The sequence below is a fragment of the Gambusia affinis genome, linkage group LG24, assembly GCF_019740435.1.
Source record: "Gambusia affinis linkage group LG24, SWU_Gaff_1.0, whole genome shotgun sequence".
NCBI classification, from domain to species: domain Eukaryota; kingdom Metazoa; phylum Chordata; class Actinopteri; order Cyprinodontiformes; family Poeciliidae; genus Gambusia; species Gambusia affinis.
Window position 1 is genome coordinate 7,841,308 of NC_057891.1, and position 15,288 is coordinate 7,856,595.

A 15,288-nucleotide genomic window follows, 5' to 3' on the forward strand; every position below is an offset into this window, starting at 1 on the left:
CTCTACCCTCTCAAAGCCACGAGGCCGCCACGCCGTAATGATCTTAAATTAAAACAACTTATTTTTTTGTCTTAGTGTAAGATTTTTAATTACCCATCGAACTGCCTCTGTCGGGAGGAGACCGGGGAGGAAAATGAGACAAATACGGAGGCAGAACAAGCGTGGGGGTGAAAGAATGAGTGAAAAACATGGCTCATGTGCCAAACTGCTAATTTGATCCATTAGGGGATGCATGTGTGCGAGAAGAGGAAAGGGTGTGTGACGTGCTACCTGCCTGCAGAATATATAAAGTCTCATTCTCACCCATCAATGAGTGCGGTGAGGAGGGTGCTTTGTCACACTCCGGCTTCAGCTGAGAAAAATCTAATTAGACTAATTAGGTGTGTGCAGCAACAGTCGAAGATGGAAAGAAGGCGTCCTCTTTTGTGGCTGCGCTGCCGCGGGAAGTGAGAAAACGAACTTCCTGTTCAGGGAGAGTGTGAAAACATCTGCCGACGAATCGGTGTGGTTGATAATTTCACGTCCAAGTTCCGTCTGCGATTACCTGCAGACTGTTTTCCTTCTTTGTGCTCCAGCTTCTGTGACCTCTTGACCCGGAAGATCATCAAATAAGCAACTTTCTGGCTTCTCGCCAATGAAGCTCATCCAAAAGCAAATGACTAACAAAACCCCTTCATCTTTACTTTGTCCTGCTTCCCCTGCGACTGAATTATTCTTCGCAAGCACGACAGAAAGACAAACACCAATGTGCGCTCTATCCGTTTGAACCTCAAAGGGAAATTCAAACAAAAACTACAAAAGCTGAACTTTGAAAGCTGCACCATCTTTAAAACGGCGTTTTAAAGATGGTTTGTCCTGTTTCAATCAGCCTGGTGCTCCTGACTGTTGAAGTGAGAGAGAACGACATGCTTTTGATTGTTGAGAGGGATGTGCGAAGGTCCCAACAGAATTTGAAATCAGACATAGGAAAAAGCAACAAAAAAAAAAGTCAGCCTTTCTGCAGTTGTGGAAATTCACGAAATTCTGCAATCAACAGAAGATATCTTGCAAAACGTTTATTGCAAAAATCGTCAAAGATATTCGAGTCTCGCTTGCTGATAGCATCGCATCGCTTGTATCTGAATTTGCTAGTTAAAAATGCCTCTATGTGTTCGTGCAAATTTGTTGGTTTGCTGAGGGTCATTGTCCGTTTGCATCCCGGCTTTAACTTCCTATCTAATGTCTTGAGATCTTGCTTTAGTATTTCCACTGAACGTTCCTTCCTGCAGGCTGCAAACGGTAACCATGGCTCCAACTTCCTCTCACTGTCTGTTCACTTCTCTTTGTGCTCTGCATCCAGCATAAAAAGGAAGTGGAGTACTTCACAAAGATCCATTTAGTAGTTGTTGTTTTTTTTTTTCTACGTCTTCTTTAAAAGGCAATTTGCATCTTTTTCTGTCAATACATGATGCCGCCTATTTTGCTCTGAACAACTGTGATAATCCCAGGCAACAATTTTAAGCAACTTTGGCTTTTGTGGTTCCTAGGGGGAGCACTTTTGGCAGTAGGTTTTAGGCCATTTGTAGCTGTCACACACAAAAGAACTGCAATTTTGAAGCATGAATATTACACCTGCTGTCTAAAATGAAATCCTCACGCTGAACGGAGCTCGTGTTTTGGAGTGCGAGAGCTGTCTTTCCCCTCGTTTTCGAAAGCGAGAGCAGGTTTCTGCGAGTAATCCCTGATACCGATTCAGACTCCGTAATTGTAAAGCATCGCAGCAGGAAGTGAGGCAAGACTTGGCTATCGACCGGCTTCAGTCTCATACTGAGCTAAAACACAAGGGTGGTGGCACTGCTGCTGAGAACATGTCAATTTTGCTCTTTAGAAAAGGAGCGCTGCTTGGAGGCTGAAAGCAAATCAACATGGCTATCGACCCTGGCAACCCAGCTCGGCAAATTGCACTCAAAGCGATGAACAAAACAACAAAAACCATCACTGGGCTGTTATTGACGAGCAACACTTTGGCTAGTGTGCCTCACTTCCAAATGAGGGAGGGATTCAAAAGACTCAAAGCCAGGAAAGAAAAAAGAAAAGGCTCAATCGACCATTCAAAGAGTATCCACTTGTAAAAGAGTTTCAGCTGACGTATGACTAAAATGAGGCAAAGTCTTGAAGCTGGATTTGCTCAACAGCTGTAAACACCGGGGCATGCTGAGAGCTCACCACTCATGGAGAACGTGACATCATGGAGTCGACAAAAGGGAGCAGTGAAGGTATGCAGGTGACGCCGCAGGCAGGGAACACGGCCAAACCTGCTTCTTCTTTTTAAGACCGATGAGCTTCTGTTACGTAAAAGTAAACAGAACAAATCTACCCTGTTCTACAACCGCGCTCCAGCTGACAGTGCCTTAGTTCATGCCTAAGACCAAATGATAGAGCACATGAATTGGCAACCATGTTAAAAAAGCCTTGAAATGAATTCAGTTTTTGATGCATCAACGTAATCTCACATTGAAAAGTGTCTAAAACTCAACCTTTAATTTGAGAATATTTACTGCAGGCGAAACATTAATATTTCATATCTTTTACAGTCTCCAGTTGTTACTGCTAATAAAGCCCACTAACACAACAAAAATCTTTAAAAAAAATCTATCTATCTCTTTTAGCAAGGAGCTAAAAGAGATAGAAGGAAAACACAGAATTTATTTATTCTCAACAATGGTGTAAGTTAATGTTAGCCAACTTGCTTGAGTTAGCATGTTAAAAGAGTATGAAAAACATATCTCTCAGGTAGATTTATTAAAATATAATTTTCGGCTGCGATAACTGATATGATTTTCTTTAAAATATTTTTAAACACAGGTTTTCTTTTCCCTGGTGAATAAATGGAGAGGAATTCAGTCCAGCTTAGACGTGAGACAAATACGGCAAAGCATAAAAAAAGTATCAAACTATCCATTTCTATCTATTTTTATCTTCAAGCACTAAAAAAGTAACAATGCATTAACATTTAAAAAAGGGGTTTTCATTTTTAATGCTCATCTGCAACGGGGATTTGTTTGACTTCCTCTATCAATGAAACATTTAAAACACAATCTCTGTCCAGGAGAAGGTAGAAGTTTGCATGTGTCTCATTCGGAGAAGTGGAGCCGGCTTCAGGGCTCTCTCAATAAAACTTGAAATTTGACATTTCGGGAAGTTCTTTCGGTGCGTAATTGGGTGCCAGCCTTGAACAAATAACCGTTTAAATAAAAGATAAAACCAAACAGTTCCTTCTTTCATCACCCTACGTCGCACAGCCTTCAACCACGTAGCGTGGAGATGCACATGCTCCGGCTGATTAAATATGACTACAGTCAGCAAGTGTGGATCCAAGTGGTACCAACCTAGTTGCACGACCTGATGAGTCAGCAGCCGGGGGGGAGCTTATCCGCCATCACGAACCCTCTGTGTAGCTGTGCTAAACTGGGCTGTAATTCTGTTCTGTCCTGGAAAATTCAGGGGATTACGGACAAATATGCAGGTTTTTTTTTTATTTATGGCGATTTACTAATTACGGATCACCTCTTTCATTCTTTTTGTCCCATTCCCAGTCTTTGCTTATTAAGTTCACCTTGTTTTCGCTGGATAAGGTGAAAAAGAAGTGCTTTTGGTGCTCCACTCTGCATATTTTGGGGTCAAAGCATGCTGGTGGGGTGGGGAAGAAAAAAAAGAAGAAAAAAAAAAGAGGGAAAAGTGCTTGTCCCAATTATGAATCCATTTGCAACGGTAGCTCTCTCTCGGAAATCCCAGAGAGCATAAACCAAACAATGTGAGGGAATGAGGCACAGGAGAGGAGCCTGTCAGCGGCTGCTGATATCCATAAAGGCAATTTCACAACAGAACCTAATGACACAAAATGACAGAGAGTAATGGTGAGGTAATTAGAATCTGTGATGAGTGCGGAGAGAGTGTCAGGAGGATTAGAGAGCAGGGAGAGGTGTGCTTTTAAAGATCTTTTTAGAGATGTAAACAACTTGAAATAGGAACAGCATGGCCTTCGCCAGGAAAGTGAGACTTCACAGCTGTAACTATATGGACTCTAATAGATTTTATTTACTACAAAAATCTTTTTAAAAACATTATTGCTGTATAAGTATTGGTTTATCACATAAAAATGTACTAAAATGTGTTGAGGTTAGTGGTTATTATGTGACAAATTCTGAAATAGTTTACCTTTACAAGGCAAAATTAGAAAGAAACATACGGAGTATTTACTAAGCATGTTTATTTATTTACACCAACCTCAATTAGTTAACACAACACTTACATTACCCTTTTTTTTTCTTTTTTAAAGATTTTCTGCTGTGCACTTAAGACATGAAGATATCTAAAGCACACACAGGTAAACACGGGTAGTGTCAGTGGGAGCGCACCTTTTCTGTAGAGTATCTGTGATTTCTTCCGGGTTTTTCCGTCTCACTTTGTTTTGTTTGGGTGTATCAGCTCTCGGCTCAGCATGAGAAAAACTCCCTTTTTTCCAGCCGTAAACGCCGCTTTCTTCGAGCTCTGTTAAAAACCAACATGTTTTCTGGGGGTTTGATCAGCAGAAAACCTCGGTAACCTCGGAGAAGTTCATTTTTCTCGTGATTTCACCCCGACCCGAGACACCTGTTGCTCCGGTTTCGACGGACAGGTGCTTTCCTCTGAAACAGGGAGCAGCTTCGGCTTCTCGGAGCTGTCAAACTTGGATTAAATTTGTGTTTTGTTTTGTTGTTGTCGTTTTTTTTAAAACAACAGTGAGAAGCGGACATGAAAGTTACCGTAACTTTCGGGGACACCTCTGTGGTGGTTCCCTGTAAAGCTGGATGGACCGTTCGGGAATTGGTCGAACAAGCCACACGGCGGTACCGCAGGATAGTAGAGCAGGTAAGCCCTCTTTAAAAATATATATATACGTAACATCACTTATTTATTAATGTTCGTATATACATAACTATAGGAATGGTTTAGCTCCAATAACACTTTATTTCATTCCAGTCATGCTTGTCATTTTGTAACAAACTCCTGTCATACTTTAAACAAGGTGGTGGGTCACGTGACACGTCAACGACCGGTTATTATCCTCATAGCTAACATAGCTAGCATTGGCTATCAGGTTTGATTAGCGTCCTCTCTGGCAAATTTTTATTTATTTCGAAAAGTATTTCTTCATTTCCAGAAAGCGTGAAGACATTTAAAAGGAGTTGTATGTCTTTTAAAAAACAATATTTCAAAAAAGACAGTTACAGGACTTCTTTTAACTCCTCCAGTTTTATTTATTTATTTATTTAACATTTGTATTCTAAATATTACTATAAGGAAATTTGCTACTACTTTGCAGAAGCTGTCAAAGTCCACACTACTTTTCATGGCAGGTGTTTAATTCCAAATTATTTTTTGTTTTATTTATTCTCAGAGAATTCTGACTTTTTTGTCTCACAATTTAGACGTTCATTTTCTAATGAACGTCATTCATTTAATTTTTTCAAAATTATGACTCCAATCTCAGAATGTCACATTTAAGTAATATTTTACGTCATTGAATAAAGTCTGTTTTTTTTTCTACATTTTTCCATTAAAATCATGTTTCATACATAAGAGTTCACACCCTTAAACAGATACTTTGACACCTTTTGATTTAATAACATTATTTTGTCATTTTGGTTTGTTTTCAGCATATTTGCTCTTGATTTGGGTTGTAAAAGTTTTCAAAATCCTCTTCAGGTGACCCCACCAGTCAGATTTAGTTTTATTCTCATCTTCGTCTTCCCACCTGTAACTCACCTTTTCTTCTTTTTGGTTCAAATGTCATTACAGGTGCATTTACTCAAACAGTGAAAGCACATCTTTTAACTCCTAAAATAAGAAATCTGAAATCTGTGCTATTTGTAGCTGTTGCTCTAAATTCAGTAGATTTATCCAATCTTCTAGGTTTCAAATTGAAATGTATGGATGTAGGCATCCACGGGACAAAACTGCAAATTTGTCGTAGCTAAACCAGGTTTCAGAACTCCACAAAGCCCTTAGAAAAGTGCAAGTCTTTGAGTTTGAGCAGAAACTTGTGGTTTGTGGTCAGGTTTCTGGGCGTCTTATTATGGCTGTGGTTTGCAGAAAGCTCCTAGTAATTATCCTGAGGAGAAATCTCTTTAAACCTTTTCCACATTGTTCCACTCTACGACTGAGTCATGATGTTCTCCACCCATTGTGCGTTTGTAGGACGCAGCAAAAGCCTTCATTTCCTCTGATCAGGATGCGGCGTGGCATGGAGCATGAGGATGGACCGGTTTTTCTGTCCTTATTTCTTGTTTTGAAAAGTAATTGAGACTTTCCAAACACAGAGTTCCTAATGAATAAGGGGAAAGTATGGAACAGGAGGTATTTTTCATGTCTGGAAAGGATGGAAAATTATGCCTCACCTTGAAAGTTATAGTAAAATATTTGTATTTCCAGACCTTTTTCCCTATTGCTTAAATTTTGTTCTGCTTTCCCTTCATTTTTTCCTGTCTACCACTTATTTTTTTATATTATTTCCATCCTCTCTTCCCTGTGTACTTCCTTTGTTTTCTTCCTTCAGTCTTTCCTTTCCTGTACCTCCTACGTTTCCTCCTTGTTTGCTCACTTCCAGTTTGTTGTTTTACGCATTTAAAACCCACCGGCTGTAGAAATGCTTTCCGTAAATTTAAAGTGACTGTCTCTATTTTGTATTTTAAAGCATATAAAGAACTAGATCTGGAGATTTTCTGTGAATGACGCATAGGAAACCTTGCAAGGATGTTTACAACCACACAAAGACACAACTCCTCAGTCATCTGCATCCTCATCGTTGCGATCTCTCCAACATTAATCATCCTGCCAGGCTGACCTTTTTATTAATCAGCGGCTTGCGTGCATGCTGTCTTTGCGTGATAGCATGCTGGCGTGTGTCTCGACGAGGATGCGCGTGTTTCTGGCGGCAGACTCTGCTGTCTACCTGTACAATAGCTCCCGGTTTAAGCCCCGATATCTCGGCGGGCAGGTGGAAGTTTTGTTTGATGTCTTCAATGTGGCCGCAGCTGGAGAGGTGCGTGGTGGACAGGAGGCTTTGTCCTGTGAGTGATTGGGGATTAGGATTGGTGACAGGCCCCCCGTTCTTATCGGTTGGCTGGTGCCCGCTCAGCTTGCCCACACTCCCTCCCTCGGGCGCAGAGTTTCCGGTTCGGAGAAGCCTTGGAAGCACGGATTGAAGGAGCGACACCTAGATGGCTGCAGACGCACACCCACACACACACACACACACACACAGCAGCACTCATCCCTCTCAGTGATCCCTTGAGCTGTGGAGTGTTTGCTTCACCGCCAGCAGCAGCCAAGCCCTCTTCGCCCAGAGGGTCCCTGTTGACTCTGAGTGCGACACGCTGCGGCGCACAAGCTGCACCAGGCTAAACGCGACCGTGTGATTAGAATGCACCCGGGCCTTGATTGCTTTTCACAGAGCATGTTAATTAGCCGCTGATGCAAGACTCTGACTCAGCAGTCCATGGCCTCTGCGCAGTATAAGGACAGTCCGGCTCGGCTCCAAGAGATGGGAGCAGATTAGCTGCCAGCAGAACCCATTTAGCACCAGCATTAACTGCACCTTTCTCCACTCACTGACCTCTCTGCTGACAGCGGGGACCGCATCAAGAACCTGCGGGTTATCACCGCGGGCGTGTGGACGTGCATTCTGTAGAGTCCCGCTGAGCTTTCCCACAATGCCGTGTTTAGACCATGCTAATTAGCAGTTTATTCAAATGTGTTCTCAGCTATGCCTCATGTTCAGCTACTTTCATTGCCACATTGTTGAGGAAACTGTATAGTTTATTATAAAGTGTAATCTGGAAGACGTGCATTTGCGCATTATCTGAGTGGTGTTAAAGTCTGTAGAAATATTTCTGCTGTGAAAGATGGGGGGGAAATAGAAGATTGTGGGAGTGTGTGGAGTTTACACCTAGGATGTTATGACATATGAATCTCTGTACAAAGGAATGCTTCTTTACATTTTTTGGTATGAAAATGGAAAATCAGCATATCGAGGAATTCTCCATAAGTTTTGTGTGCTATCACTAAAAGAGAAGCAAAACATGGCAGAAATGTCTTGAACTAAACTGGTGTTTGGTATTTTTTCAGTTTAATTTTGAGAAGGATGTCTGAATGTTCAAATATTAAGGTCATAAACAAGATGTTGCACAGAAATGTGAAGGTCAAACCTTCAGTTCTATTGAAGTCTGGAAAAAAATAAATGATTTTGATTACACTTAAACAATAACATCCATTTTTTAAAATCAAACAAAATGTTTTTATTTAGCAAAGGCCCTTGTGATTTTTTTTTCTTTTTTGCACATTTCCAGTAGAAACTGATCAGCCTTTTTTCTGATTATGTTTCATAGAAACTTATCATGTTAAAACATTTTAGGGTTTTGGTAACTTCTTTTGGCATCTTGCGGTCTGCTTATAATATTAACTTGCTTGGCGAGTTAAACCTGGGTATGTTAGCATTAATTTTGAGCATCCAATTTTAATTAGACAGCTATAATCTTCTCTGAAGGCCTCGGGCAGCTCTTTGTATCTCACCAGGCATACCAAACCAAATATTAAAATAAATATCCTGTACTGTGTTGGATTTTTGGCCTTGAAGGTCAACAGACAGAGTTCCTACTTCTCTGCGGAAGCTGGTGGCATGCGACATTATAAACCAGATATGATTCCTTATTAGCTGATAAGAGATTGTACTTTCTGATGCAGAGGATTTTGGACTCTGTAAAAAATGAGTAAATGTACCCTAGAAATAAAAGATTGTTCTGTTAAGGCTGGTAAAAGGCTTCGTGTCAATTTTAGTCAGATATGCAGTAAAAATCCGTAAGATTTCAGTTTTTAAACAGAAATATTTTAGTGTGCCAGCAGGTGATGTATTGTGAAAATACAGAAAACAGAAATGTGAATAAATCAAACACGATGAACTATTAAATCACAGTAAAAAACATTAAAATCTCGTTTTGGAGTTCATGGAAATGTTTGTAACAGCAACAGGATCTTTCATATATATTGCTTTAATCAAAACTGTTTTGTTTTTTTTTAATCCCAACGATTCACTAACTGTCATCTTTTCATCATCTCTGTTTTTCTCTCGCCTTTAAACACACCATCAATTGGTCCAACTTGAGAATAAGTCATCGACTCGTTCATTAAAGGAATAATTTTTTTTTTCATCACAGCTAAGCCCACACCGTGCTCTTACAGCTTCATAATGACACATTCTTCTGAGGATCAAAGTGTGAAATAGCACCAGCGCTTCACAGAATTTAGCTCCACTAATCGCTCCAGCGCGCCGTCTCCCTCTCGGGATGACGTGTTTTGCTCGCCAGTGTGCGGTGGGTGGGAGAGGAAGGAGAGATATCACTTCCAAATGATGGGGGACTTAAGAGTGTAATTTGCAGGGAGTTTACTCTTCTAACAGCCATGGTAATTCTCCTCTGCAACTGACTGAGTTTCAGCTCCTTTTTGTTATTTATTTTTTGGGGATAGTGAAGGTATTACAAGGGATTCAGTCTGAGGAACTTCAGAGGAACTTTTTATTCCCCTTTTTTTTTTTTCCTCCCTGCAGCTTATTTTTGCCTGGAAAGTGACATGTATTCACTGTTAGATAGAGAAAAGAGTGTTTATCTGGGGTTTGCTTAAACTCTCCTGCAGAGGTGATCCTCATTAACTCTGGAGCATTAATCTTCTGCTTTAATCCTGTGATCTGGTGAAGTCCCTCTTCTTGAAAAGCACACTCATTCCTCTTTATTTCCATTAAGCTGTGTGATATGTTGTCATCCCAAAAACAGACAATTAAGATTCTTCCTGCCTTAGAGCTTTCGTTAAAATTTTCTATACTCTCGTTATTGGCATAAGAGGAGTCAAGGTGAGGCTTTTGAATGAAAGAACATTTTCTTAAATGTCAAACATGATGGTGACGGCATCATGCTGTGGGACTGTCTTGTTGTATTGAAGCACTGAACACCAAAATATTGATGATTCAATAATAATCTGTTTATTCTCTAGGGAAATTAAATGTTAAAAGTTATATTTGCAAGTATCTTCAGCATTCTTGTTAATGGTGATTCTTTGGACGGGGAGGATCTGAGGTAGCAGTCAGTCTCGCAACAAATCTGAAGAGGCCTCTGACTAAAGTCTGTTCCGGTCATGTCATACTAACAGCTCAGTTTTTCATACATTTCAGATTAAAGAAAAGTTAAAAAACAGCTCAATCTGTAGCGCCTTGTTTAAAAAACATCATTAAGACTGTTTCACTCCACTCAAATTACTGAAATGCATCATTAAAAGACCAAAATCAGTGCAGTATCCACACCCATGATGAGTGTATGGCCTTATGCTCAAAGTGCAAATGTTGCGTCTTGCCAACGCTCTGCTACAAGGTATGAAAGCTGGTTAGGAGAGGAAGAATGCAGGGAGACAGTCCAGTTGGACCTGCTTTTCTGGCCAGCTGGGAATACTATGTCTAGTTGCCTTTTTGAAACATACTTGCTACTATTGCGTGACATCACTAGGCAATTAAAATAGATAAATATATGGAGAATTTTGTAATTTCCAGTGACTGGTACTACGTTTAAGTACGAATAAATGAACTGTTTAAAACTAATCTCCACTCTTGGCTTTGCTCATTGCTTTCAGCCTTTTCCTTCCTTTGTCTGTCTAGTTGGTGTGCTCTCACATTCCAGCTCGCTGACCTGAACCCTGGATTGCCATACCATAAACCTGTTTGTCTGAAACCTGCTGTGTATTTAGCTACTATCCAAGGCTAGATGCTTTGGTTAGGGGGTGTAGCACTGAGAAAAAGGCTTTTGTTTCTGTTGATAAATCTAAAATGCCTAGCAATTTGATTTGAGAGATGCACGTTGTGGAAAATTCAAAATCCTCTATTTTAGCATTAAGACACAGAATAGCTGGGATGAAGCTAATTAAAATAGGGCTTAACCTCCCAGGCTTACAGCCCATATAAACTAATTTAATTGCTAATGCATTTGTGTACTCTTCCTATTTTTATGTATGGTTTCTAACAGGCCATTTACTTCTGTAAACATTGTTATGAACTTGTATGATTTATGTGCTTTGCTCAGATGTTGCTTGTAAGTATAAATTGTTCCTATAAAGGCTAAATTCTACTGACATTACCTTGTTTTGTTTTCTGGTTTATTGTTTTTCTATCTAAATCTTCTTCAGCTGTATGAAACGCCACAGCCCTGTGCATTTATAGACTGGGTCACTAAAAGAGGAAGATGGCATTGTTCTTGAACTTCTCTATTGATTTTTCTGGGGTAAACGTATTCCAGATTGTGTCGCAATCAAAAATGAATTAACTTCAGTTTTTTTGTTTTTTTGTTTCTGTTTGGGTGTGTGCCCTTGAACTGGGCTGGACTGTGCCAACTTCTCACGGAACAAAAAAAAAACCTGAATGTTTATCTCCACCTCCGTGTCATACCACAACCTGTGTAGATACTCTCGACATGCTGTGTCATGCAGCAGGTATTGTGTAGTGTTCAGGTTTTGCTTCAGAAACCCTTACCTGTTCAGCAAAGTGGTTTTTAATTTCCTTTTGGAATCAATGAAGTATTTTTGAATTTGAAACCAGAAGAACACGGTAATACTGACGGTGGTTGGCATTTGAGGAACCCATTGGAAAGAAAGACCTCATTGTGTTCATGTTTGGAAGTTGCCATGAGAACCACTTTTGCTTATCAGCTGCATGTTAAGTGTTTGTGTTGGTGAACAAAGTTGCTTTTCAGCAAAGTGGTTATTTAATTTCCTTTTGGAGAAGACAACTCTTAAGAGCATTTTGGACAATTTCATCCACAACCTTATGGCTCCAGTTTGGGAAATGTGAACAAAACAAGACAAAACATGGTTGAGTCTGTTTGATGTGTTTGACCTGCATGAGTTCTAACACCAAACTAACAAAATACCTTTTTAATGAGCGAAAGCAGAGATCGCAAGATCTTCACCATCAAATCCATGTCTGAATTTAGGAACGCACTTAGAAAAATAGTCTAGAAATTCCCTTAAAGATACTCTTAAGAATTGTGGAAAGTCTTCCTAGAGTTAAAGATGCTTTGGCTGCAGTTTTCCAGGCTTCACCTGTAAAGGTGGTGAAGAATGACGAGGCTATTATCCAACTAAGTTGCAAAGGCAAAATAACTGGACATTGTTGTTATTGTCAAACCACAGAAAGTGATGAAAGTTATAGACGAAGCAATCCCAAATGACAGCAGCGTAATGAAGATGAAAAGCTCCAAGGAAGATGAAATGAAGAAGTTATGGAAATGTGAGTCTTCAGTGTTCCCAGTGGTAATTGGAGAACTCTGGACTGTGACCTCCAAACATGGAGAGTGCTTCCTGGCTCCAACATGTTCCAATAATAACACCAGAGACGTCTGGGAACAGCTAAAATGTTACTGACCAGAGTTTTCAGTAACTACTGCCTTCGTGTTTCTTTCCCACCTGTTTGTGCTTCACTTTCTTGAGTCAGAAATGCATCTATTCTAAGGACAAGCTAGTATTATCAGTCCAGAAACACCAACAAGCAGAAGGCTTTTTTTATACACTTGATAAATAAAGTCAGATGAAGATCAGAGGCAGATGATTTGGAGAATGTATAGATATGTTTTTTGTAATTACTTCATTTTCTGTTGGATCAAAAATAAATCTGTCTATCTGTGTGCTGCTTGATCTATCTGTGTGTCCTTCCCTCTTCGTTGTTTTTGCAGATCAGAATTTGTTCTTAACAACTCACCTGATTAAATGAAAAATAAAAAAAAAACCTGGATGCTTTTTATGTTTTATAGTCCTTTGAACGAAAAATACACACAACTTTTCTGGAGTTTAAATTTCTTCCCTTTACAGTGTCATGGTTGTATTATTCTTTTATGGATGCAATGGAATCACCTGCTGTTAATTTTGAGATTTGGTAGTGTTTATTCAAATGTCTTATTGTGATTATTATATATTTCCCCCCTTAGCAGCATGGAGAGGTTCCTGTGAACATCCACCACTTGGAGTACACGGATGGAGGGATCCTGGACATTGACGACCTGCTCAGTGACCTGGTGGAAGACAGAGAGAAGGTGAGAAGGACACACTTTTAAACTTTTTAAACTGACACCTGATGCACAGCTCAGTGTGGGAAGATGAGCTGTTGCAGTAATAGTGATGTTGCTTTACTGTGGGATGTAAAGCAACATCACAGAAAATTATCTGTCATTGGGGATGATGCCTGCAGTGGATGTTTTTGTTTCAGCCTTGCAGAATGACAGGGATAGTACTTTGTAAATCTAAGGATTCCTTGTAATTTTGTGTTGGAACTTCAATGCAAAACATGACGAGAAGATTATTTTTCTTGATTTGTCAAGCTTGTGCTGTCCCAGATTGTCCTTCGTCTCAAAATAAATTCTACAGATAGTATGTCAAACTTCCACGATCCATACTCATGGGTTTGGAGTCTGGATGAACAATGAGTTCATTTGGTCACATGAAAGCCAAATGAAATTGAATATTCAGTCTTCTGTAATGCTGTTATACCTGTTGTTTTAGACTAGATTTTATTTAGATGTTGGTGTGTGTTTTCCAACTTTGTATTACACTCTTAGTAGTGTTAACGTTTTTGACTAACACTCTATGTTCGTGGATTATGTCATTCCATAAATATTTAGCCCCCTATTTACTTCTCAGTCACAGGCTTTATTGTTTTAGTTTTCTTTTTAGACCATAGCTCATGTCTGGCTTTTAGAATCAATTCGGCCACAAATGTTACCTGATGTTCTGGTTTTCTTTAAGTGACTACAGACGTTGCTGAATAAATGCTTGACTCTAACCAGCAGCTCTCGGGCGCTTCTCAATCAGGGCCTTCAAAACGATCAATTATTCAACATAAGCAATACAAAAAGAGCTTTTCTTTTTAGGATGATCATTTGCTTCAAATTCAAAGCAAATTGAGTCAATTTTCCAAATTGTTTTGCGCTAGGCAAGGCTGACAGTCAAACCGTGAGCTGGCCCTGGAAGTTTAAAACTCCTTAGAGACTTTGTGGCCTCTAGCTGACAGACAAAAGTGTTGTTGGCAGCATTTCCTACAAACAAGACTAGCAGGAAAACCTTTGGGTAAGTCTTTATGCAAGCTGTTCTGCAGCTCTACAAACATGGCGAAGCACCTTAAGGATTGACTCTAGGATGTTTATGAGAAACTTAAAAGAGGTCAGTCAAGTTTCTGTATCTACAACAGCAGCGTATTAAACACACTGGACAGCATGAGTTAACGTTTTCTGTTTAAATATAAGAACCTCACCGACAGCCATTTGAATATTCGTGCCCCTGCAGGTATGAACTGATGCAAGGTGAATGATAAATATTAACGGGCTTCATTGGAGCAAAAAACCCCCCAAAAAGAGCACCTCTTAGAGATGAAAAAGTGATGAAAAAATAGTTAACTTTAAGTTATATTTTGTTTCTAAAAGGCTGTTGGACTTCCTCCTATGCATTAACTTCACACCAATTAACACAGTTTCTTCCAATAGTTAATTTATTTCATTCATTTAATGAAATAAATTAAGTATCTGGTAATGGGGAAGTCCGCAGTCTTCCCCATTACATTTATTTGTTGAGAGCCTTAATTTCCTCATTTTGAGAAACGTTGAGAACATCAACAGTTGTAGAAATAAAAGCTTGAATAATCAGTTACACTTTAATTGATTGTTACCTTGGTGAAATGTTTGGATGAGCTTCAGCCTCCTCCTCTTTTTAGGTTCCCCTTCCATCTTATTCTTTTTGTTTTAAGAGCTGATGAAAGGATAGCAGCTGAAAGAGGACAAGCCTCTGTGATCTTCCCAACTTGCCAGTCATTGGACTTAATCTCCAGTCCTCAAAATACCGTTGGCTCTCCTAGATTAATGAGCTGTGCCTGGCATTCTTGATTAGCCCCACTTTCTTTTGTTTGTCTACATTTTTATTGCCTCGCCTCCTCCAGCAGATATATCGTTAGCGTTTTTTTTTTTTTTGTTTTTTTTTTTTGTCTTGTTATTGTGGCCGATGCGGTTTCGCCATCAATCATACAGGAGTGGGCCCAGCGTGAGGGCCCTCCACCGCTCAGCGTGGGCCCTGTGTTAGCCACGGATGCTAATGAGAGATAATGGTTAGTTATTTGTACTCCTAGTGCTCAGCATTGCCGCGAGTCCAGACCTCTTTATCTGAGCAAACCCTCGACTATTATTCAGCGCACAGACA

At 39.8% G+C, this 15,288-nt stretch overlaps 1 protein-coding gene across 3 annotated transcripts in view; it reads left to right on the forward strand.

Annotated features, from left to right (window-relative positions):
• The first annotated feature begins 4,362 nt into the window (after positions 1-4,362).
• The window catches only part of pard3ba (par-3 family cell polarity regulator beta a), a 127,048-nt gene continuing 116,122 nt past the window's right edge, over positions 4,363-15,288 (forward strand). Inside the window, exons 1-3 of one of the 3 annotated variants that reach the window (XM_044109887.1) lie at positions 4,383-4,657; positions 4,762-4,890; positions 13,035-13,139. In XM_044109887.1, coding sequence (XP_043965822.1) covers positions 4,774-4,890; positions 13,035-13,139 — 222 coding nt within the window. In that variant the 5' untranslated portion in view covers positions 4,383-4,657; positions 4,762-4,773. Of the gene's footprint in view, positions 4,891-13,034; positions 13,140-15,288 lie in introns of all 3 variants that reach the window. The other 2 variants (XM_044109888.1, XM_044109889.1) reach the window with 2 other exon arrangements.